This window comes from Geotrypetes seraphini, chromosome 7, assembly GCF_902459505.1.
Source record: "Geotrypetes seraphini chromosome 7, aGeoSer1.1, whole genome shotgun sequence".
In the NCBI taxonomy this organism is placed as follows: Eukaryota; Metazoa; Chordata; class Amphibia; order Gymnophiona; family Dermophiidae; genus Geotrypetes; species Geotrypetes seraphini.
Window position 1 is genome coordinate 94,813,025 of NC_047090.1, and position 26,527 is coordinate 94,839,551.

Consider the following 26,527-nt stretch of genomic DNA (forward strand, 5'->3'; position numbering starts at 1 on the left):
CTCTTGCCCCACCCGCTTTATTTGGGGGTTTTCTGGACTTCAGCACCCCCTGCCTTCGCCCCTGGCCCAAGCTGTGCTGCTTACCTGGTCGCGGTTGTCTTAGTTGGCGGTGCCATGCATGAGCAGGGGCACAGATGCAAAAGCAAACCCCAGAATCTGCATGCGTAGACTGCAAAGGATGGGAGAATGCACCAGAGAGTGGGAGAGGGGCTGAGCTGTTAATACGGAGTCCAGGAGTTGCGCTATAGCTGGACCATGAGGGTTTACTGTAGTTGCTGTGAAAGTGTTGGTTAGCAACACAAGTCCCCCAAGAATGCCGTAATGCCAGAAGAGCCGAGCCCAGAGGAGGAAGGACAAGTGCAACATTGATCTCTCACCCCCTGCCTTCGCCCCGACCTGAGCTGCACCGCTTACCTGGTCGCAGTTGCCTTAGTTGGTGGCGCCGCACACGAGCAGTGAGACAGCTGCAAAAGTAAACCCCGGAATCTGCATGCGGGGACCGCAAAGGATGGGAAAATGCACCAGAGAGCGGGAGAGGGGCTGAGCTTTTACTACAGAACAATTACGAAGGGAGGAGGGTTTTAAAGAAAAAAAACCCAGCAAATTACTGAGTCTGTGAATTTGGAACCGTGAATTCACGAGGGTTTACTGTATATACGGTACTCATTGTGTATGTGGAAAGGAAAGAAAACAAAGAAGCATTAGCATGAAATAATTTTTGTGTGACACATACCTGGTTGTTGAGAATTGCTTCTGCCTGCTTTGCATCTTTTGAGAACTGCTGAAAACCAAGACATTGAGAAAGGAATTTTTCTCTGCTGTCCCACATCTTGTTCAGATCATGCCAACCTATGTCCATTCCCTTGAGTCTCTCGTCTAATTGTTGATAATCTGGATCTGTCTGCCCATCTGTTACTTTGTGACCAGTGTCCAAGACATTGTGGTAATCTCCTTCATGTCGGTCAATGTCATCTTTGATTGCCAGGTGTTGTTGATGAAGTTGTTCAGCCTCAGGCAAAGAGTTAGGTAGATCTTCAGAAGCAATTGCCTTTTGAGATTTATAAAGCCAGCTCTGGAAATCATCTAAGTCTTGCAAGAACTTCTGCAATTGGCTGGCCTCTCCAAGTGAAGCCTCTCGACTCTGCAATGTCTTTTGTAGACCATTCCAGGCATCGCTGACCTCTTTCAGCCTGTTATGGATGTCTTTAGCATGAGAAGAATGTTCTTCCGCAAGCCTCTGGGCCTCTTCCTGCAACTTGTTGAGTTTTGCCTCAATGGCAGCAAGATCTCGTTCTATGCCATACAATTTCCTTTGAATGGCAATTACCCCAGTCAGGTCTTTGCCTAGGTCTTGAGTTGATTCAATAATTTTGGTTTTCTCATGGATCCACTTTTTCGTTTCTTCACACTCTAAGCAGTAATTATGAAGGCTCAATGCAGAGTCTACAGCTCTTTTTCTCTCAGCCACCATCTTCTGGAATTGTCTCCATCTTAAAATAAAACATTAGAACTGATACATTACTATACTACTCTTCAAAAGAATTATGATCCTTCCATGATGAATTATATAACCCTATCTAATAAAATTCTAGGTATGCTATATGACTAGTATATCCTATATACATTAAACATGTTTAATGGAATTTATTTTATCCTCATAATATAGCAGCTTAAAGTTTCCAAGGGTGCAAAAGCTCTTTCAGTACATTGTGCAACAGGATAGAAACTAGTAAATAGGGAAATTCATTGTAAACAATGTTAATAAATATGTTGGCCATTTAGAAAAAAAATCAATACTACTGTGCGGCTTGGTGACCCAAGAAATCCGCCTGAAAGCATAAGAATTCCAGACTATACTGATTATTAAGATTTTTCCATTCAGAGAACCCCTCCTGAATAGCCTGCTTCAGTTGCAACCATTTAAAACTTTGTGATTTATTAAAATTTATGTTGTATCTGGATATATGAATAAAAAACCAAGGACTGGTCTTAGAGACATTTGGAGCATTGAGATTAAGCATCAAATTTCTGCATCTCAATGGCCACGAATTTGGTCTTGGAGGATGAAGTGCACAGTGTCTGCATCTATGAGACAAACTTGGTTCTTTTTGTTACATAGAGCATTTTGTTTTTTTTGGGGTTTTTTTTTATAATTCTTTATTCATTTTCATATTTTACATGAAGTGTACAAAATATTGAGTTACAACTAATGAATACACAATATCACTTTTATATCTATTACATAATATTCTGAACAAATTTTTTTATCCCCTCTCCCACCCCCCACCCTTCAAGTACTTTCCAATCACCTTATACATATTGTATACCATATTATAACATGTTATGTAAAATTATTTTCACTACCCCCCCTCCATGTGTGCCATAAAGAAGACAAGAAAAAGAAGAAAAGAAGAAGATAAATCCTACTATTCATTCAGTACAATACTTTGTCAATGGCCCCCATATTTTTATAAATTTAGGATATGTCCCTCTTTGTATTGCTATTACTCTTTCCATTTTGAATATATGACAAATTGTATTCCACCAAAATGTATAATTAAGGTTACTATGATTCTTCCAGTTATTGGTTATATGCTGAATGGCAACCCCTGTCATGACTAGTAAAAGCTTGTTATTTTCTGGTGAAATTTGACTTTTTTTTCTCATCATCATTCCAAATAACACTGTATCATATGATATTGCTACATGATTTTCCATCAATTTATTAATTTGTGGCCAAATTGCATTCCAAAAACTTTTAATGTAGGGACAATGATACAGTAAATGATCCAACGTCCCAGGTTCCAGATTACAGTGCCAGCATTTATTGGACTTAGAACTATCTAATTTTTGCAAACGTGTAGGGGTCCAAAAAGCTCTATGTAATAAAAAGAACCAAGTTTGTCTCATAGATGCTGACACTGTACATCTCATTCTCCAAGACCAAATTAGTGGCCATTGAGATGCAGTAATATGATGCTTAATCTCAATGCTCCAAATGTCTCTTAGACCATTTTTTGGTTTTTTATTCAAATATCCAGATATTAATTTATACCACAATGCGGCTTGAGGCCCTAGGAAGTCTGCTTGGAAGCATAAGAACTCTAAACTATATTGATTATTCAATGTTTTCCATTCAGGGAACCCAACCTGAATGGCCTGCTTCAATTGCAACCATTTAAAACTTTGTTTTTTACTAAGACCAAATCTATGTTGCAATTGTGAAAATTCCAGCAGTTTAACTTCCGAAATAACATCATTCAGAGATCTAATGCCTGCATTAATCCAGTCCTTCCAAAGGATTTGAGCTCCGCCAATTTTAATCTTGGAGTTTATCCATAAAGACTGATTAGTTGACTTGTTTATTGGGACAGGTGTTAATTTACTAATAAACCTCAACGTTTTCCAAGTATCCATTAATATCTTATTTTCTCTGTATCTTCTAGGCATGTTGATACTTGGAAGATGAACTAAATTTAGGGGAAACATAAGGTGCCATTCCAAATATAACCAATCCGGTGCATTATCTATCAGTTCTGGGAGGATCCAATACTTACCCTGACGTAAAATATAGGCTTGATGGTACCTATAAAAATTTGGAAAATTTACCCCTCCCTCCTTAATTGATTTTTGCAAAGATACCAAAGCTATTCTATGTGTTTTACCAAGCCAAAGAAATTTCGTTTAAAATGCTATTAAGCTTTTTATAAAAGGACCCCTGAAAATAAATAGGTATCATACTCATTTGGTAGTAAACTACAGGCAAGATCATCATTTTAATAGTTTGAACTCTCCCCCACCAAGAAAGATGTAACGGATTCCATTGCTCACATAACTCTGTAACTCTTTTCAATACAAATTTTTCATTTTCTTTTACTGTATCTTCAATTGTATTTTTAACTTGAATGCCAAGATATTTAAATCCTTCTTCTTTCCATATGAGCGGAAAAGCGTCAAATAATCCTTTTACACAATGAACATTTAAAGGTGTAAGTTCAGACTTACTCCAATTAATTTTATAACCTGAAAATTTGCCAAACATATCAATTAATTCCAATAGACAAGATAAGGTAGACTCTGGATTCCTCAAATAAAGTAAAATATCATCCGCATAAGCCGAAATTTTATATTCCATATCAGAATATGGAATACCCTGTATCCCCCTTGCTTGCTGTATTGCTAACAATAAGGGTTCTAATACAACATCAAATAACAAAGGAGATAAAGGACAACCTTGTCTAACTCCCCTCTGCAATTGAAAACCATCAGATATCATATTATTATATTTAATCTTGCAATCGGGAAGCTATACAATGTTTTTACCATTTGTATAAATCCAGAACCTATACCAAACCATTCTAAAGCCTGATACATAAAATTCCATTCTACCCTATCAAACGCTTTTTCTGCATCCAAGGAAACTGTAAAAGCCGGTTCATTCCATTTTTTTAAAATAAATTTAACATATGAAACAATAATCTAGAGTTATTAGAGGAATGTCTTTTAGCAACGAAACCCGTCTGATGCATGTCTATAATATGTGGGAGAGCTTTGGCTAATCTCAAAGCCAAAATTTTCGCCAAAAGTTTATTATCCACATTTATTAAAGATATAGGCCTGTAGTTTGAAACCAAAGTAGGATCTTTATTTGGCTTAGGCAAAACAATTACTATTGATTCAGCCATAGTACCTTTAATATCACCTTTTATAAGTTGTGTCTGATATAAATTTAGTAAATATGGGGAAAGGACATTTTGAAATGTTTTATAAAATTCTACTGTATAACCATCACCACCTGGAGCGGATCTAACTCTAAGAGATCTCAACGCTGTTTCTAATTCTTTTAATGATATAGGTTCATCTAAACTCCGTTTTATATGATCAGGAACCTTAGGTCCAATAATTAAATCTAAAAATTTTTTACCATCTTCTTGCCTCTCCAAATAAGGCTCGGAAGAATACAGGTCCTTATAAAATTTTAGAAATTGCTTTAAAATTATATCCGTTTGATTGGTTATTATACCATTATCATCTTTTATCCCATTAATGTTAGTTCTTCTTTTTTTTGCTTTAAGATAATTTGCTAATAATCTTCCCGCCTTATTAGAATTTCCATAATACATTGTCTGTTTGGAAAACAAGTCTCTTCTTATCATTTTTGAAGCTAATTCGTTATATTTACCTTTTGCTTTCATGTTCCCATTTGCTTACCAATTTAGTTTCTAGTATTTTAATTTCTTTTTCTAACTCTATATACTGTTTTTTAATCTGTTTCCTAACAAAAGCCGAATATGATATAATATGACCTCTCATAGTCGCTTTAAAAGCGTCCCATACATTTTCAATAGATGTATCTTCCACTAAATTAATTTGAAAGAAATCACTAATTTGTGTTTTAAAATTTTCCAAAAATTTTTCATCCACAAGCAATGCATTATCAAATCTCCAAAGAGGTCTTCTATTTTCTAATTGATCTAATTGTAAATCTATCCATACTCCCGCATGATCCGAAATGATAATGGGATCAATGGAAGCCTTAATCACTTGCTGCACCTTATGTGATGAAATAAAAATATAATCTATTTTTGAAAATGATTTATGAACCTGTGAACAAAATGAAAATTCCTGATCATTAAAATGAAGAATACGCCATATATCCTTCAAATCACATGATTGAACCAAATTATCTAAACCTAAAGATTTTATACTTTTACCTGGTTTTTTATCGATTAATGGATCCATTACAGCATTAAAATCTCCAGCCACCACTAAATTAGAAGCAGCCAGTGGTAACAACATACTCTGCAATTTTTTTAAGAATTCTGATTGATTCGAATTAGGGGCATATATATTGAACAACGTCAGGGCATTATTTCCCATACTTATATCAACATGTAGCCATCTTCCATGTGGGTCCGAATTTACTATCTTAAAATTGGCCATACATTTTTTATTTATAAGAACTGCTACTCCTGCTTTTTTTACCCTCTGCTGGAGCAAAAAAACATTCTTTCACCCACCCACCCGTTAGTTTCTGTTATTCCTTTATATTAAGATGGGTCTCCTGAAGACAATAAACATCCGCGTTTTGCTTCTTTAAAAATGATAATACCTTTTTCCTTTTGATTACATGATTGAGGCCATTGACATTAATAGAAAATATCTTAAAAGACATAATATATTTTATACTCCTTATAATCTTCCTCTTCCCTTCTTCCATAACTAAGATCTAAAAAACTTCTCCCCATGGCACACATTCTTACCTCCAAATTACCCAATCCCTTATTAATCTTTTCCTTAATCATCCTAGTAATATCTTTAATACCCACCTTCTTCCCCCCTTCCCCCCCAATATAATGGACTGCTTAAGGACACACATTGGACAGTAATCCCAACTTCCCCCTCCCCCCAGGCAACCAATATTTATTAATAACCCCTTTATCCTTTATTAAGACAAACTCACTACCTCTCCACAATATATCTAATTATATCTCTCTTCTAATCATAAAACCTTTTTTCTTTTTTTTCCATTTTAAAGTAATTAATTTCTCTATCTATTATTTAATCTTTAGTCACATAACCATATTTATTTCCTAACATTCCATTAATGCATTTTTATCATTTCACCAATCTCTAATTCATTCCCCCAACATTTTATTTCATTCAAGAAAATTCTATCATAGTCATATATTTAATAAAAAGTATCATTTTCCTATATCTTATATTATCTAATCCATCTTCTCCTATCCTCCTTTAAATATCCAACAACAAATATCCATCTCTTCATATATTTCTGTTAAAAAAAAATTTCAATTTTATAAGTTTTTATCCCCTATTTGTATTTAAACATTTGTATTTCATTTTCAAAATAATTTTCCCCTTTTTATATTTCCTCTTCTCCAAATTAAATCCAATCTTTTTAAAACTATATTATCACAACATCAATCTTTACATTCCTTCAGCTACCAATAAATTCTTATGTATCTTTCTTTTATATTATTCATTTTCCTTTCCTTTACTTGCATTTAAATATCATATAACTTGTCCTTTCTATCATTAGTCCATTCTGCAATCTTTTCCTTATTGTCCTTTCTTTCTCCTTTTCTGACTTATTAAATAGACTGAACTTTCATATTTATTTCTTATCTCCATCCATCCACTCTTAAAGACTTTTGACTGCCAATTGTCATTCATTTTTTTTTTTTAATAATATCCTTTTAGTCTACCAGTCCTGCTTTCGTCTTCTTCACATCTATTTATTTTCCTATTCGGTCTTCACTTTTCCTTTTGTGTTAATTTGTCCAGTCCTTTAATCCTTCTTGTTCATTCTTTACTCCAACCATCCATCTTTCAGTCTCCTAAAAGTTCAGTCTAATAACTTCACTTTAATGTCTTTCCAGTCTATCCTTCTTTCTACTTTCTTCTTTACATTCTTTTATTTTCTTTTTCACTTGTCCATTTTTATTTCCTGTTCTTTGTTGCATATTCTTCTTTTTCCAACAAACAAAAGTCCCATAGTTCTTTATATTTAATTTTTTGTTCAATATCCACCAATCCAGTCTTAGTATTTATCCCTTCATTTCAACACCCATTGTGCTAAAATGACATAGGTTCTGATTTTGAAAGAAAGGTCTTTAGTTTTTCCGGGTCAACAAAATACAAAGATTTATCCCCACAAGATACCCTCATTTTTGCTGGGTAATATAACCCATACTTATATCCTTTTTCCTTTAATTGAGATCTCAGATCAAGGAATTTCTTCCTAATATTTGCTGTATTTTTAGCAAAATCTGGTAAAAACCACATTTTGGATCCTTTATAGTTTAAGTTTTTATCTTTTTTGGCAGCATTTAAAATTTCTATTGCTTGCTGGTATCTTAACATCTTGAATATTAATGGTCTTGGTCTCCCTTGATTTTCCAGACTCTTTATTGGAATCCTGCGTGCCCGTTCTATTTCCAAAGGCTGTTTGAAATCCAACTGCAATAATCTAGGAATTAAATTTTCTGAAAACTGTATTGCATTTTTCCCTTCCAAATTTTCCTGTATTCCAAAAAGCACAGTTACTTACCGTAACAGGTGTTATCCAGGGACAGCAGGCAGATATTCTTGACTAATGGGTGACGGCACCGACGGAGCCCCGGTACGGACACTTTTAGAGTGATTGCACTCTAAGAACTTGGAAAGTTCTAGAGGCCGCACCACGCATGCGCGAGTGCCTTCCCGCCCGACACAGGCGCGCGGGTCCCCAGTTATGATAAGCCAGCTAAGAAGCCAACCCGGGGAGGTGGGTGGGACGCAAGAATATCTGCCTGCTGTCCCTGGATAACAGCTGTTACGGTAAGTAACTGTGCTTTATCCCAGGACAAGCAGGCAGCATATTCTTGACTGATGGGTGACCTCCAAGCTAACAAAAAGAGGGATGGAGGGAAGGTTGGCCATTAGGAAAACAAATTTTTGCAAAACAGATTGGCCGAAGTGTCCATCTCGTCTGGAGAATGCATCCAGACAATAATGAGATGTAAAAGTATGAACTGAGGACCAAGTGGCAGCTTTGCAGATTTCCTCAATAGGAGTGGAACGGAGGAAAGCTACAGATGCTGCCATAGCTCGGACCCTATGGGCCGTGACAGAACCTTCCAGTGCCAGTCCGGTCTGAGCATAACAGAAAGAAATGCACGCTGCCAGCCAATTAGACAACGTACGTTTAGAAACAGGACATCCCAATTTATTCGGATCAAAGGACAGAAAGAGTTGGGGAGCTAATCTGTGGGGCTTAGTATGGTCTAAATAGTAAGCTAAAGCCCGCTTACAGTCCAAAGTATGAAGAGCCTGTTCTCCAGAATGCGAGTGAGGTTTCGGAAAGAAGACAGGCAGAACAATGGATTGGTTGAGATGGAATTCAGAGACAACCTTAGGGAGAAACTTTGGATGTGTACGCAGAACCACCTTGTCATGATGGAAGACTGTAAAAGGTGGATCCGCAACTAGTGCATGTAGCTCACTGACCCTCCTGGCAGAGGTGAGAGCAATAAGGAAAAGTAACTTCCAAGTAAGAAACTTAAAAGAAGCGGTAGCCAAAGGTTCAAATGGAGGCTTCATTAAGGCGGAGAGAACCACATTGAGATCCCAGATAACAGGAGGGGCTTTAAGAGGTGGTTTCACATTAAAAAGACCACGCATGAACCTGGACACCAAGGGATGAGCTGAGAGGAGTTTTCCATGGACTGGCTCATGAAACGCCGCAATAGCACTTAGGTGGACTCCGACTGAAGAAGACTTGAGACCAGAGTCAGACAAAGAAAGAAGATAATCCAACAAGGTCTCCACTGCAAGGGAAGTGGGATCATGATGATGGAGAAGACACCAGGAAGAAAACCGTGTCCACTTCTGATGGTAACATTGCAGAGTGGCCGGTTTCCTGGAGGCATCTAGAATTAAACGAACAGGCTGAGACAAAAGCGTATCATGAGAAGTCAGCCCAAGAGATACCAAGCTGTCAGGTGCAGAGACTGGAGGTTGGGATGTAGAAGGGTCTCCTGATGCTGTGTAAGCAGAGAAGGAAACAGTGGAAGAAGAAAAGGTTCCCTGGAACTGAGTTGAAGTAGAAGGGAGAACCAATGTTGTCTGGGCCACCTCGGAGCAATCAGAATCATGGTGGCTCTTTCCCTCTTGAGCTTGAACAAGGTTCTCAACATGAGAGGCAGAGGAAGGAAAGCATACAGGAATAGATTGGACCAGTCGAGGAGAAATGCATCCGCTGCCAGACGGTGAGGAGAGTAGAGTCTGGAGCAGAATAGGGGCAGCTGATGATTGTGAGGAGCTGCAAAGAGGTCTATCTGAGGAGTGCCCCACTGAGCGAAGATGGACTGCAGAGTGAAAGGATCGAGTGTCCACTCGTGAGGCTGGAGAACTCTGCTGAGCTTGTCCGCCAAGGAATTTTGTTCTCCCTGAATGTAGATAGCTTTCAGGAATAGATGGTGATCCGTGGCCCACGCCCAAATCTTCTGGGTTTCCTGACATAAGCTGCGAGAGCCCGTCCCTCCCTGCTTGTTGATGTAGTACATCGCAACTTGATTGTCTGTGCATAGCAGTAGGACTTGAGGAAAGAGAAGATGTTGGAAGGCCTTGAGGGCATAAAACATCGCTCTGAGTTCGAGGAAATTGATATGATGTTTCATTTCCTGGGCCGTCCAAAGTCCTTGAGTTTGGAACTCGTTCAAATGAGCTCCCCAGGCATAAGGGGAGGCGTCGGTGGTGATGACAAGTTGATGAGGAGGTAGATGGAACAGAAGACCTCTGGATAGATTTGAGGATGTCAACCACCATTGCAGAGACTGACGAAGAGATGATGTTACAGATATGTGACGTGAGCAAGGATCCATCGCTTGGGACCATTGGGTAGCCAGGGTCCATTGAGGAGTGCGTAGGTGCAGACGGGCAAGTGGTGTGACATGAACTGTGGAGGCCATGTGACCCAAGAGTATCATCATTTGTTTGGCAGAAATGGAACGTTGTGGCAGCACCTGCTGACACAGAGTTTGAAGCGTTTGAAGACGATTGGATGGCAGAAACGCTCTCATGAGGACTGTGTCTTAGACTGCTCCAATGAATTGAAGTCTCTGCGTGGGGATGAGATGAGATTTGGGTAGATTGATCTCGAACCCCAGCAAACGTAGAAATAGGATGGTCTGGTTGGTGGCCTGAAGAACTGTTTGAGATGAATTGGCCTTTATCAACCAATCGTCCAGGTAAGGAAACACCTGAAGGTGGTGAGAACGCAGAAAAGCAGCCACCACAATCAGACATTTGGTGAATACTCTTGGAGAGGAGGCTAGGCCGAAGGGTAGCACCTTGTACTGGTAATGACAATGATTGATCATGAATCGTAGGTACTGTCTGGAGGCCAGATTGATTGGTATGTGAGTGTATGCTTCTTTGAGATCGAGGGAACATAGCCAGTCGTCTTGATTGAGGAGAGGGTAAAGAGTGGCTAAAGAGAGCATTCTGAACTTCTCTTTGACCAAGCATTTGTTGAGATCGCGAAGATCTAGGATAGGTCTGAGATCTCCTGTTTTTTTGGGGACTAGGAAATAACGGGAGTAGAAACCCTGCCCCTTTTGCTCCAGAGGAACTTCCTCTATGGCGTTCAGAAGGAGGAGGGATTGAACTTCCTGAAGGAGGAGGAAAGACTGGGGAGTGTGCAAAGCAGACTCTTTTGGCAGACTTACGCCTGGGAGGGTTTGAAAGTTGAGAGAGTAGCCGTGGTGGATGATGTTGAGGACCCATTGGTCCGAAGTGATAACTTCCCACCGGCTGAGAAAAAGAGATAGACGCCCTCCAATGGGTTGAGGCAGGAGTGGTGAAGGTTGGATGCTGGCTATGCCCTGGAGAATCAAGTCAAAAGGGCTGAGTCGGTTTTTGTTGAGGAGGCTGCTTGACAGGTTGCTGCTGCTGCTGTCTAGGTGTTTGCCTCTGCTGTTGAGGTTGTCTCCTAGGTTGTTGAGGGGCAGACTGTAAGGGACGAGCCACATAACGGCGTTGGTAAGTGGATTGCTGTCTAAAAGGACGTGCTGGTGGAGGCTTCTTTTTGGTTTTAAGAAGGGTATCCCAGCGTGTTTCATGAGCGGAGAGCTTTTGGGTAGTTGAGTCCATGGATTCCCCAAACAGCTCATCCCCTAAGCATGGTGCATTTGCTAACCGGTCTTGATGGTTAACATCAAGTTCGGATACCCTCAACCAGGCTAAGCGGGCGCATGGCACAGACATAGCCGTTGCTCTAGAGGTAAGCTCAAAGGTGTCATATATAGATCTTACCATAAATTTTCTGAGCTGAAAAAGAGAAGAAGAGCATTGGCGAAAGGCCGAACGTTTCCTCTCAGGCAGGTACTGCTCAAAGGAAGCCATGGTGGTAAGGAGATGCTTTAAATAAAAAGAAAAATGAAAAGCATAATTGCCAGATCGATTAGCTAACATCGCATTCTGATAGAGACGCTTACCAAATTTGTCCATGGCTTTACCTTCTCTACCAAGAGGGACAGAAGCATACACACTAGCTCCTGAGGACTTTTTCAGTGTGGATTCCACCAGGAGAGACTCATGTGGAAGCTGGGGTTTATCGAACCCGACCTCATCGAAGAGGTACCGGGAGATGTTACCTGTTGCATCGGAGCCGAGGTCTGTACCGACTGGTGTTGAGTTGTCGGCTCCGGCGGCTCAGACGAGACCGGCACCGGAAGGATCGGTGTCAGGATAGCTGGAAGGAGTTGTTGGAGCTGCTCCTTCAGCTGTACCTGCAAGATGGCCGCAATGCGATCATCAAGGGAGGGCACCGGTACTGCCTTTTTCTTCTGCGGTACCTGTGGTGCCGCGCTCTACACCCCGGAGATGAGGAGCCCGATGTCGAGGGACTCACCTCGATAGGGGCGGAGCGCTTCTGCTGGCGCCTCACGGTCGGCAGGATTGGGCTCGCTGCACTCGAGACCGGAGGACGCTCTAGCGGGGAAGGCTTCTTAGCCAGCTTACCTGAGTGCTGGGACGCCGGTGCGGTGTCGCGCGGCATCGAAGAGGAAGGTGCCGACTGAGTAGGTGCCGAAGTCGGTGCCGATGGAACGGGGTCGGACATCTCGGCACCGAACAGTAATCGCTGTTGTATTTGGCGATTTTTCAATGTTCTTTTTTTAAGTGTCATTCTGTCAATGTCTTTTCCATCTCAACAAGTCCTTCTCATTAACTTTTTAGGGCGTCAGACATGCCAATTATTCACCTCCATTTTTGGCGATATATATCTTTTTTTGGCTATGACTGTGGCTGTGGCTTCTTCATTCGCCCATTTATTAAAAGGTTTTTCTATTTTTTGTCGTATTTATTTATAAGGTGCTCATGCTTATGTTCTATATTTACAACATCCATTTATCGAAAACCAGTTTCAAGGAATACTTTATTAAAGTTCCACAGTCATCACCCATATAAATTGAAATACAATCTGCCTGTTGGCCAATTTTTGAGACTTCGACGGCTCTGTTCCGATGAAAAAGATTTTTTACATCAATCGAGACAGCTGGAACATAGAATAAAATCGAGGGGATATCCCAACAGAGCCATATGAAAAGTGTTTTTGAGAGCAAAGTATGCCAACCGGGACTTATTGTTACGATCCCCATCCTCTGTTCAGGAGGAAGGGGAAGAGGAGACCACAGGACTGGAGGTGAACAATTCTAGAATGGTGTGCGTGTTACCTTTTACTAGTGGATCTAATTATATCATCAAGAGTATGAAAAAACACTGGCATATATTGAAAGTGATCCCTAATGTTTTTGAAGAATTCCCCATAATTACCTATAATCGTGGGAAAAATATAGGAGAACGCCTGGCATGTCATCGCTACCACGTAGGGGATAGGGAAACTCAAATTATCCAAGGCCATCAGAAATGCCATAGGTGCCAATGGTGCAATACCACGATCGAAGGGCTGGAATGGCGGCCCCCTCAGAGACACATTTGCATTAAGGCTGACACCAACACTTCATGTAAGACACAGAATGTGGTCTATATAATTCAATGTCCTTGTGACCTAATATATATAGGCAGGACTAGCCGTCAGATTAATATCCGCCTCAACGAACATAAGTCAAGGACTGTGAATAAAGTGATGGAGGCTCCGTTAGTTCAACACTGGGAAACTTATGCTCATGATATCACAGATATAAAATGGCGTATTATAGCTCATGTAAAAGTTGGGTGGGAGGGTGGAAATTTTAAAAATAGATTAAATTGGCTTGAACAAAAATGGATATATAGTTTAAATACAGTGGAGCCGGGGGGTCTAAATCAAGAGGTGGAATGGTATTCATTGATATAATGTAGGTATCCTCTATCTGCTGAAGTAATGACGTCATTCAATAAGGGAGGTACTTATACCCGACCAAAAGACGCCGCGGCCATCTTGATAGATCAGAAACACTTTAATATCGGGATGGTCAGATAAAAAGAAAAGGGTGAGCATACGATTATTGTTATTACATTTTCTATGGCTACCTAAAGGAATAAGTAAGAATATATGGGTCATTAATGATACTGTCTTCTTTCATTTATGCAGGGGACTTAATCTTGAAAAAGCCTTGGCGGCGAAACATGTCGATTTGACAGGTCCCTGATCCGATTACATTAAAGAAAACAACGCTTATTAAGATAAGTTATTTCACTTTAGCATTTAAAAATTTTATGAAAATATAGAACATAAGCATGAGCACCTTATAAATAAATACGACAAAAAATAGAAAAACCTTTTAATAAATGGGCGAATGAAGAAGCCACAGCCACAGTCATAGCCAAAAAAAGATATATATCGCCAAAAATGGAGGTGAATAATTGGCATGTCTGACGCCCTAAAAAGTTAATGAGAAGGACTTGTTGAGATGGAAAAGACATTGACAGAAGAATACTAGTCGTATAATATATGTCAATGTAAAGAATATTGGCTGACACATTTACTTTTTTTAAGTGTGGCACAGCGGGTGCAGGTGGAAGCCTGATGCTCAGGACCCAAACACTGTAGGCACCAGTTGTGTGGGTTCGTGAGAGATATAGGCCGAGCACACCGCTGGCACTTTTTAAACCCTGGCTGAGGGGGCATGAAAGTAAAAACGGCTTCAGCCAAATCGAAGGCCGAGGCCTCGATGGTGGCAGAAGGCCCCGCCGGGGAAAAACAAAAAATGAAGAAAAAAATAAAAGATTTTTTTTTTTTTTTACAAAAATGATTCAAAAGAAAAAGGCAATAGAGCCAAAACAGGTTTACGCGAGCGGGAAGGCAAGTAGAAAAAATTTCAACAGCCGTTGAAAAACGCGTCTTCTTAGCTCCGCGGAAACTAAGAAACTGGGGACCGCGCGCCTGTGTCGGGCGGGAAGGCACTTGCGCATAGGCGGTGCGGCCTCTAGAACTTTCCAAGTTCTTAGAGTGCAATCACTCTAAAAGTGTCCGTACCGGGGCTCCGTCGGTGCCGTCACCCATTAGTCAAGAATATGCTGCCTGCTTGTCCTGGGATAAAGTTTTATATTCTTTCTTCTTCCACGGTTTTCGTAATCTTCCAGCTGATTTTTCAATTGAATTATTTCCAAACTGTCATTTTTGCATCTTTTTCCTTCACATTCTAAGCTCTTCATTTTAACTTCTAACTCTGTTGTTCTTTTATTAGCTACTTCCATTTGTCTGTGTATATTCAGGATTTCTTCCTTCAGTTCTGCCATATTACTCACAGTCTCTGTCAGCATTTGTTTGATTTGCCTCAGTTCCCCCATAACTCCAGCTTTGCTTAACTCCTCTGATACATCAGTAGGAAGCGGAACCTTACTCGGGGTAATTTGATCCTGCTTCTGCCTTTTCACAGCCCCTCCGGTTTCACTTTTACTCTGTCGGGTGCTTGCCATGCTCCCGCTGTCCTCTCCGATGTTTTCAGCCGAAAACAGTTTAAGAGGAAATCTTTATTTATTCAACGGTTGCCCAGGCAAGAGGAGCGCTGCGATCACACGACCATTTTGTGTGTGCGCTAAGCCACGCCCCCTTCTACATAGAGCATTTTGGACCCCAGTTCAATTACAAAAGTTAGGCAGCTCTAAGTCTAATAGATGCTGGCATTGTAAACTTGAAGCAGGGACTCTAGATCACTTATTATTCTATTGTCCCTTTATTATGGCCTTCTGGAAATCAATTTGGTCCCAAATTAATTGTTTGTTAGAAAATCATGTAGCATTAACATATGATACAATTCTCTTTGGTATGTCGATGAGAACAAGGAGCCAGATTTCATCAAGTAATATAAACTTTTATTGATAATGACAGGAGTCGCCATTCAACATATAACAAGTAATTGGAAAAAATTATAGTAGATTAAATTTATACCTTTTGGTGGAATTCATTATGTCACATTTATAAATGGAAGCATAATTGCTATACAAAAGGTAATTATAATAAATTTATAAAGATCTGGGGGCCATTGACAGCCTACTGTAATGAATAGATGCCATTTTCTATTGAAGTATATTTGCAAATGGGGGAGAGGGGGAGGGTGGGTTGTCTAAATTATACGGAAGGTTTTAACATATAAATAAGAGTATTTATATTTGTATATTTTTGATTAAATATGAATGGGATGGGTGGGTGGGAAGGGAATAAACTTACGTATCTGAATATACTAAGAAAATTAAAGTGATGTATTTAATCTTAAATGTTTTATCAATTGTTCACTTGATGTAAGTTTTAAAAAATGAATAAAGAATTACAAAAAAAAAAGGAAAAAATCAATAAATGAATTAGGTCATGATACATTCTAAAGGACTAGGAAGAAGGATCACTTTAGCAATGCTCTAAAAAAACAACAGTGCAATCTATTAAAACCCCAGTTTTCTCCAGAACCAACATGGCTACTAGAAGTACATGCTAAAAAGGAAATAGACAAAAACTCTCAACTTTCTCCTAATTGCTGAATTTGATGAAACGTTTGAGCTGTAACATGCAAATATGACTTCTTTCCCTAAATTTGTGAAAACCAGGTCAATACTGGATAAATGGCCTTCCTGAGAGAGGAAATTAGGTCACTGCTAACTTACCCATCTGTGGTGAGAAAGCACAGTTACTTACCGTAACAGGTGTTATCCAGGGACAGCAGGCAGATATTCTTGACTGATGGGTGACGGCACCGACGGAGCCCCGGTACGGACAATTTTAGAGTGATTGCACTCTAAGAACTTGGAAAGTTCTAGCAGGCCGCACCGCGCACGCGCGAGTGCCTTCCCGCCTGACACAGGCGCGCGGTCCCCAGTTAGGATAAGCCAGCTAAGAAGCCAACCCGGGGAGGAGGGAGGGATGCAAGAATATCTGCCTGCTGTCCCTGGATAACACCTGTTACGGTAAGTAACTGTGCTTTATCCCAGGACAAGCAGGCAGCATATTCTTGACTGATGGGTGACCTCCAAGCTAACAAAAAGAGGGATGGTGGGAAGGTTGGCCATTAGGAAAACAAATTTTGCAAAACAGATTGGCCGAAGTGACCATCCCGTCTGGAGAATGCATCCAGACAATAATGAGATGTAAAAGTATGAACTGAGGACCAAGTGGCAGCCTTGCAGATTTCCTCAATGGGAGTGGAACGGAGGAAAGCTACAGATGCTGCCATAGCTCGGACTCTATGGGCCGTGACAGAACCTTCCAGTGTCAGTCCGGCCTGAGCATAACAGAATGAAATGCACGCTGCAAGCCAATTAGAGAGCGTACGTTTAGAAACAGGACGTCCCAATTTATTAGGGTCAAAGGACAAAAAAAGTTGGGGTGAAGACCTGTGGGGCTTAGTACGGTCTAAATAGTAAGCTAAGGCCCATTTACAGTCCAAAGTATGAAGAGCCTGTTCTCCAGAATGAGAATGAGGTTTCGGAAAGAAAACAGGCAATACAATCGATTGGTTGATATGGAACTCAGAAACAACCTTAGGGAGAAACTTTGGATGTGTACGTAGAACCACCTTATCATGATGAAAGACTGAAAGGTGGGTCAGAAACTAGAGCATGGAGCTCACTGACCCTCCTGGCAGAGGTGAGAGCTATAAGGAAAAGTACTTTCCAAGTGAGAAACTTGAAAGTGGAAGTAGCTAAAGGTTCAAATGGAGGCTTCATCAAAGCGGAGAGAACCACATTGAGATCCCAGATAACAGGAGGTGCTTTAAGAGGTGGTTTCACATTGAAAAGACCTCGCATAAACCTGGACACCAGGGGATAAGCTGAAAGGAGTTTCCCATGGACTGGCTCATGAAAAGCCGCAATAGCGCTGAGATGGACTCTGATGGAAGTAGATTTAAGGCCAGAGTCAGACAGAAAAAGTAGGTAATCCAACAAAGTCTCTACCGCAAGGGACGTGGGATTATGATGATGACGAAGGCACCAAGAAGAGAACCTTGTCCACTTTTGATGGTAACATTGCAGAGTGGCAGGCTTTCTTGAAGCATCCAGAATCGAACGAACAGGCTGAGATAGGAGAGAATCATGTGAAGTCATCCCGAGAGAAACCAAGCTGTCAGGTGCAGAGATTGGAGGTTGGGATGCAGAAGGGTCTCCTGATGTTGCGTAAGCAGAGAAGGACACAGAGGAAGAAGAAAAGGTTCCCTGGAACTGAGTTGAAGTAGAAGGGAGAACCAATGTTGTCTGGGCCACCGTGGAGCAATCAGAATCATGGTGGCTCCCTCCCTCTTGAGCTTGAACAATGTTCTCAACATGAGAGGCAGAGGAGGGAAAGCATATAGGAACAGATTTGACCAATCGAGGAGAAATGCATCCGGTGCCAGACGGTGAGGAGAGTATAGTCTTGAGCAGAAGAGGGGCAGCTGGTGATTGTGAGGAGCTGCAAAAAGGTCTATCTGAGGAGTGCCCCACTGAGTGAAGATGGACTGTAGAATTGAAGGATCGAGTGTCCACTCGTGAGGTTGGAGAATTCTGCTCAGCTTGTCCGCAAGAGAATTCTGTTCTCCCTGAATGTAGATCGCTTTTAGAAATAAGTGGTGTGCTGTGGCCCAAGACCAGATTTTTTGGGCTTCCTGGAATAAGAGACAAGAGCCTGTCCCGCCCTGTTTGTTGATGTAGTACATGGCAACTTGATTGTCTGTGCACAACAGGAGGACTTGAGGAAAGAGAAGATGTTGGAAGGCCTTGAGAGCATAAAACATCGCTCTGAGTTCCAGAAAATTGATGTGATGCTTCATTTCTTGTGTTGTCCAATTTCCTTGAGTTTGGAATTCGTTCAAATGAGCTCCCCATGCATAAGGGGAAGCGTCGGTGGTGATGACCAGTTGATGAGGAGGAAGATGGAATAGAAGACCTCTGGAGAGATTTGAGGATATCAACCACCATTGAAGAGATTGACGAAGAGATGATGTCACAGATATGTGTCGTGAGCAAGGATCCGTCGCTTGGGACCATTGGGTAGCTAGGGTCCATTGAGGTGTGCGCAGGTGAAGACGTGCCAGAGGGGTGACATGAACTGTTGAAGCCATGTGTCCCAATAGTATCATCATTTGTTTGGCAGAGATGGAACTTTGAGGAAGAACCTGCTGACACAGAACTTGAAGAGTGTGGAGACGGTTGGACGGCAGGAATGCTCTCATGAGGACTGTGTCCAGCACCGCTCCAATGAATTGAAGTCTCTGAGTGGGGATGAGATGAGATTTGGGAAAATTGATCTCGAACCCCAGAAACTGTAAGAACAAGATGGTTTGATTGGTGGCCAGTAGCACTGTTTGAGGAGAATTGGCCTTTATCAACCAATCGTCCAGGTAAGGGAAAACCTGAAGATGATGTGAACGAAGGAAAGCAGCCACCACAATCAGACATTTGGTGAACACTCTTGGAGATGAAGCAAGCCCGAAGGGGAGAACTTTGTATTGGTAATGACAGTGGTTGATCATGAAGCGGAGATACTGTCTGGAGGCTAGATGGATGGGAATATGAGTGTATGCCTCCTTGAGGTCGAGGGAGCATAGCCATTCGCCCTGATTGAGAAGAGGATAAAGAGTTGCTAAGGAAAGCATCTTGAATTTCTCCTTGACCAAGCATTTGTTGAGATCTCGAAGATCTAAAATGGGCCTGAGATCTCCTGTTTTCTTTGGAACTAGGAAGTAACGGGAGTAAAATCCCTGTCCCTTCTGATCTAGAGGAACTTCTTCTATGGCGTTCAGAAGAAGAAGGGATTGAACCTCTTGAACAAGGAGAGAGGTTTGAGGAGTGTTCAAAGCAGACTCTTTTGGCAGACTTTGATTGGGACAAGTCTGGAAGTTGAGAGAGTAGCCGTGGCGAATGATGTTGAGGACCCATTGATCGGATGTAATGATCTCCCAACAGCTGAGATAATAGGTCAGGCGCCCTCCTATCGGTTGAGGAAGATGGGCAGATGGTGGAATATTGGCTATGCTCTGGAGAAACACGTCAAAAGGGCTGGGTAGACTTTTGAGGTGGAGGAGGTTTCTGTTGCTGTTGCGTCGGCCTCGGAGGTTGACGTTGTTGTTGTTGTCGCTGACGTCTAGGCTGTTGAGAAGCCTGAGGTAAGGGGCGAGCAGCATAACGGCGTTGGTAGGCCGATTGTTGTCGGAAAGGCCTAGTAGGGGGAGTTTTCTTTTTATTCTTTAGGAGAGTATCCCAACGTGTCTCATGTGCCGATAGTTTTTGTGTTGTGGAATCCATGGAATCACCAAACAGCTCATCCCCTAAGCAAGGTGCATTTGCTAGACGGTCTTGGTGGTTTACCTCTAGTTCTGAGACCCTGAGCCATGCCAACCTGCGCATAGCCACTGACATAGCCGTGGCTCTAGAAGTCAATTCGAAGGTATCATAAATTGATCTTACTAGAAACTTCTTCAACTGGAGAAGAGAGGAAGCACAGGCATGAAAATTAGATTTTTTGCGATCAGGAAGATATTTCTCAAAAGTAGATATTGTTTGGATTAAATGCTTTAAATAAAATGAGAAATGAAAAGCATAGTTTCCTGATCTGTTGGCTAGCATGGCGTTTTGATATAAACGCTTGCCAAATTTGTCCATTGATTTTTCTTCTCTGCCAGGAGGGACTGAGGCATACACATTAGCTCCCGCTGATTTCTTTAAAGTGGACTCCACCAAAAGAGATTCATGCGGGAGCTGAGGTTTATCAAACCCAGGAATAGGAATTACCCTGTATAATGAGTCCAGTTTACGAGGGGCTCCTGGGAAAGTCAGGGGAGTCTCTAGGTTTTTATAAAACGTTTCTCTCAAAATATCATGGAGAGGAAGTTTAAGAAATTCCCTTGGAGGCTGGTCAAAGTCCAATGCGTCAAGAAATGCTTTAGATTTCTTTGACTCAGCCTCCAAGGGAATAGATAAAGATTCACACATTTCTTTTAAGAAAGATGGAAAAGATGTGGAATCCAGGTGAGAAGAGGGATTTGTAACAAGGCGTTCCTCCTCATCAGAAGAGCATTCACCTTCGGACAGAAAGGGCTCTTCAGAATCACCCCATAAATCAGGATCCCTAACCTGAGAGCCATGGTGTCGAGACTCTGGTGTGGAGGGTTCCAGGTGTCGGGTTTTATGGGTGGACTTGCCCGACCTCATGGATACGGTACCAGGCGATGCAACCTGTTGTGCTGGTACCAAGGTTTGTACCGCCTGGTGGTGAGATTTAGGTTCTGGAGCTAAAATCGGCATCGAAGTCAATGAGGTGGTAAGAACCGGTACCGACAAAGTGGATGCCGATAAAAGAGGGCGTTCCACTATCGGTACCGGTGGCTCCGACCGGACCGGAACTGGAAGGTTCTGGGGTAAAAGAGCAGGAAGTAGCTGTTGGAGTTGCTCTCTCAGCTGTACCTGCAGAACGGCGGCAATACGCTCGTCCAGTGAAGGCACCGGTACCGCTTTTTTCTTCTGCGACACTCCCGCCGAAGAACCCGATGTCGAGGGGCTAACTTCAATCGGAGCGGAGCGCTTCCGTGGGCGCCTCGAGGTCGGCAGGATTGGACTCACTGCAGTGGAGACCGGAGGACGCTCCAGCGGGGAAGGCTTCTTAGCGGCTTACCTGCTGGGATGCGACGCCGGCCGCGGTTATCGCGCGGCTGTCGATGACGTCGCTTGCCGATTGAGATGGAATCGATGTCGGTGCCGGTACGGTGGAATCGGACTCTCGGCACCCGAAGAGCTAACCGCTGCTGGATTTGGCGGGTTTCTTTAAGTGTTCTCTTTTTTCAAAGTTGCACAGCGGGTGCAAGTGGACGCATGATGGTCGGGACCAAGACACTGCAGACACCAGTTATGCAGGTCTGTCAGTGAGATTGGCCGATGCGCCACCGCTGGCACTTTTTAAACCCGGGCTGATGGGGGCATGAAAGTAAAGACAGCCTCTGCCAAATCGAAGCCGAGGCTTCGATTGTGGCAACAGCCCCGCCGGGGCGAAACGAAAAAATGAAAAGAAAACAACTAATTTAGTTTTTTTGTTTTTTTTTTAAGAAAACAAAAGAAATAAAGAAACCTTTATTTGAGCAAAGGTTTACGCGAGCGGGAAGATCGAAAAAATTTCTTCAACGGCCGTTGAGGAAACGCGTCTTCTTAGCTCCGCGGAAACTAAGAACACTGGGGACCGCGCGCTCTGTCGGGCGGGAGGCACTCGCCGCTGTGCGCGGTGCGGCCTGCTAGAACTTTCCAAGTTCTTAGAGTGCTAATCACTCTAAATTGTCCGTACCGGGGCTCCGTCGGTGCCGTCACCCATCAGTCAAGAATATGCTGCCTGCTTGTCCTGGGATAACATATATGTGCACTAGTGCTGCCCGATACACGATTCAAATCGGTTCACCAATTCACTTCGGGCGAATTGATTTAAAATCACAAAAAATCGCTTCCGATTCGGGCTGACCCTCCCCCCTGCGCCCCCCTAAAACAGGAGCGGCAGCACTGCACTTCTTGAAGTGCTGCTGTCCGGTACCCACCTCCCTGGTGTCCAGTCTCCCCCTTGGAGTCCGCTTCGCCCCCCCCTTGGTGTCTGGCTTCCCCGCACCCGTTTACCTTTGAAGAACATCCTGCACAGAAGATCGCGGCGTTAGTGATGTTTGCAAACAGCTTCGGAGCTGTTTCCCCTGCCGCAGTCCCGCCTCTTCTCTGACATCAGAGGAGGGGAGGGACCGCAGCAGAGGAAACAGCTCTGAAGCTGTTTGCAAACATCGCTAACACCGCGATCTTCTGTGCAGGATGCTCTTCAGAGGTAAACGGGTGTGGGAAGGCCAGGGGGGAAGCCGGACACCAGTGGGAGGTCAGGGGAAACTCGCAGGCTTTCTGGGGGGGACAGGTAGGTAGGCCTTTAGGGGGGGAACAGGCAGGCCTTCAAGGGGGGAGACAGGCAGGCCTTCAGGGGGTGGGATACAGGCCTTTAAGGGGGGGAACAAGCCTTCAAGGGGGGGGGACAGGCCTTCAAAGGGGGGGGACAGGCCTTTAAGGGGGGGAGACAGATCTTCAAGGGGGAAAAAGGCCTTCAGGGGAGATAGGCAGGCCTTCAGGGGTGGGTTGCAGGCCTTCAGGGGGGGACAGACCTTCAAGGGAGGGGGTCCTGGTGTAGAAGTACACGGAGAGAGGGAGGGAAGGGGGGTTCAAAGAGACGTGCATATGCTGGACTTTGGGGAGGAAGAAATAGTTGGTTTAAAAATAGAGGAGAAGAAGAGAGATGATGGACAGGGATTTTAGAGGTGGAAGGAACAGAAAGGAGATAAGTTGGACACAAGGAATGGTGTGGAAGAGGGATAGAGATACTGGATAGGAGGGTAGCTGAGAAAAGAAAGGGAGAGATGGTAGACCCTGGGGTGGTGGGGAAGGAGGGAGATGCTGGATGAAAAAGTAGTTAAGAAAAGGTGGATCTGTGGAGGGAGATGAAAAAAAGGAAAGATGCCAGAGGACAGAGATGGCAGGTGGAATGGTTAGTACGGAGAAGAAGACAGAAGGCAAGCAAGTTATCAGAAGACAACCAGAGCCTGGGCCAGCAAGATTTGAATAATGACCAGGACAACAAAGGTAGGAAAAATAATTTTATTTTCTGTTTTATTACAATTGTCAGATTTGAAATGTGTATCCTGCCAGAGCTGGTGTTAGACCGCAAAACGTGAACTAGGATTTAACAGAGAGAGGAAAAGTCTTTTTTGTTTGTTGATTTTGTTTACACCATAGAGTCAGTGTGGTTAGGAGAAGGCAAAGGGGGTGAAGAGGCTGTAAAATAACCACACCAGGATGTTTGAAAAAAACACCCAATTGGGAAGGAAAATCAAATCGAATCGAAAAACCAATTCAATAGGCTGAATCGAATCGAATCTAAATTTTTTTTTCCTGAATCGGGCAGCACTAATGTGCACAAAGCAATTTCTTAAGGCAAGTGCAAGCACCTCAGGATCTGTGACTGGAGGGGTAGGACCCTTTGGCAGTCATGCCACATAACCTAAAGAAAGTTATTTAGACTGGGCTTCTAGAAGGATTTCTCAGTGCAGTCCATATTGCTAACAGATAGAATGCATAAGAGACAGACTCAACATATACACTTCTCCCTCCGTATGCTCGACTTCAATTATTCGTGGGTTTTTGCCTCCCAAACGAAATTAAATTTTAAAGGCTCTATGTGATCCATCTCTGCCTCCCTCCTACCTCCCGGACCTCTACAGACCTTACCTGGTGGTCTAGTGGTGTCGTGGGACAGGAGGGATCTTCCTACACTCCTGCCCCGTGCAGAGCCATCAACAAAAATGGCTGCCATGAGTTCTCAAGATCTCACAAGACTACAACGGCAACTCATGGCAGCCACTTTTGTTGAAGGCTATGCACGGGGCAGAAGCATAGGAAGATCACTCCTGCCCCGCTTCACCATTAGACTACCAGGTATGATCTGGAGAGGTCCAAGATGCAGGAGGGAGGTGAGGGAGGGACAGAATCGGCCTAAAAGTTATTCACGATTTTCCATATTCGCAGGATGGCTCTGCCCCTAACCCCCACGAATATGGAGGGAGAAGTGTATACCTTATTTGTCCCACAGAGGGACTGGGGTTTGATATATAGCAACCCCCACACACACAATTTCTTAGTACCTTTAATGGACCCAGATGATAGGAAAATACATACTGAGCGCAATGTCTATGAAAAAACATTGTTACTATACTAGGCCTCAATGAAGGCTAAAGAAGGTTCTGAATGCATATTCATTATAAATGAAAAGACAACTGTTGTAATGTTTAAATTAAGTTATAGTCTAATTTATCTGCAGCATAATTCTGTTCAGATATACCTTGTGTTTAGTTGGTCTTGGCATTGCTTTACTTTTCTACCACTTGGATGTCCACTCTCAAATAAATGATTGGATGACTGGTTTACATCATCAATTCGAGCTGCTAAGGTGTTCATTTCCTGATCCAGGCTTTCAAATCTAGGAAAATCGTAACAGATGAGACTTTTGCAAATGGTACATTACCTTTGCTATCAACAGCCAACTCCATAGCATCAACAAGCCCAACTGAAGGTCTGAAGCAGTAAAGTATTTAATCTTCTTGAAAAGCTCTTTTGTGATAAAACTCAAACTACAAATTATTAAGAACATTCCCACTTTTTTTCCCCCCCAGATAAAAATAAATGCAATGAGTTCCATATTTGTGCTGGTATTTTATAAGTCCTGTACTGGGATCGTGTTTGTGGTCCTGACGTTGTGGTCATTGCTGGTTGAAAACCTACTCGGCGTGACCCCCTCTGTCTGCTGCGACCTCGCTGGCCTCGAGCTAATAAACTTCATTGTCCATACTGACCTCTGCTGCTTATCGAGCTGCTGCTTCCACTACTAGATGTTGTACCTATGGATGTTTGGTCATCATCAAATGGTTGTGTGCTTGTATTGATGTTATTTTTGAATAGCCATAAATAAACTTGATTGTTGTTATAATCTTTTTCATCTCTTTTAAATTTCTTGATTTTAGTACATTTGATATTCTCCCTGTATGTATCCAAAGTCTGTTGCATTTCTTGCTCTTTCTGTTTGAATTCATCTTCATTATTATTGGTCGTTTTTATTGTTTGTTTCAATTGATCAATTGATTCTTTTAATTCAGTCTCCAATTTTGTAATCTGTTCTATTATTAACAGCATCAAATCAATTGCACATTTATTCAAAATGGCCACCCATTTATCTTTAAATTGTTGGTCATAAGAGAATAGAGTGGGCCCCTTTTGAATTTTCAGACCTCTGGGGATCATACTTTGGGCCACATATTGTGCTAGAGTGTTACAATATAATTCTGCTCGGATCAAACGTTTTCCTTGACTTTCCCATTCTGCCCAAGTAGGAATGTTGTTTGCAGCTGACTGATTATCATACAGCATGGGATGATTAATCAATACTGTCCTCTGTTGCTCTGTAAAACTGAAAATGTCTTTGTATGCTTGTGCCATTTTGAAAAGCAATCACTAGAAAGTATTCTTATACTATAATTATCTGAATTTTCACTTAGATAAGAACAAAGAGTTCATCAGATACAAATCTCAATCATATCGTTATCAACTTGCTAGCTTTCAACCAATGGGTCTTCAGAAAACCAGCTGGGTCAACAGACTCAAGCTGGCTGGACTCCTCATTAGTCCCTTTGGTTCTTTTATGTATTTTTTTATATATATTTTTAAAATATTAATTAAATACTTTCTTCAATTTATATATGGTTGTACTTGTAACTCTTTCTTTCACAGGAATTTTTTCTTATAAATTTATCTTTCAAAAATTGAATCCAACTCCTTTTACGAAGGCGCGTTAGGGCCTTAACGCACGGAATAGCGCGCACTAAAATGCCGCACGCTAGCCGCTATCACCTCCTCTTGAGCAGATGGTAGTTTTTCTGTTAGCGCGCGCTATAGCGCACGCTAATCCGGTGCGTGCACTAAAAACGCTAGCGCACCTTCATAAAAGGAGCCCTAAAAGTTGATCATAGTGTACTTAGCTTGCTTAACAGCACCACCTCAT

The 26,527-nt window shown here is 42.2% G+C and overlaps 1 protein-coding gene across 2 annotated transcripts in view; it reads right to left on the minus strand.

Annotated features, from left to right (window-relative positions):
* SPTB (spectrin beta, erythrocytic) overlaps positions 1-26,527 on the minus strand; it is a 345,456-nt gene that overhangs the window by 170,779 nt on the left and 148,150 nt on the right. For both annotated transcript variants that reach the window (XM_033951147.1, XM_033951148.1), the window contains exons 15-16: positions 24,815-24,952; positions 734-1,490 (exon numbers count right to left, since the gene is read on the minus strand). In XM_033951147.1, the coding sequence (XP_033807038.1) occupies positions 734-1,490; positions 24,815-24,952 (895 nt within the window). The remainder of the gene's footprint in view (positions 1-733; positions 1,491-24,814; positions 24,953-26,527) is intronic.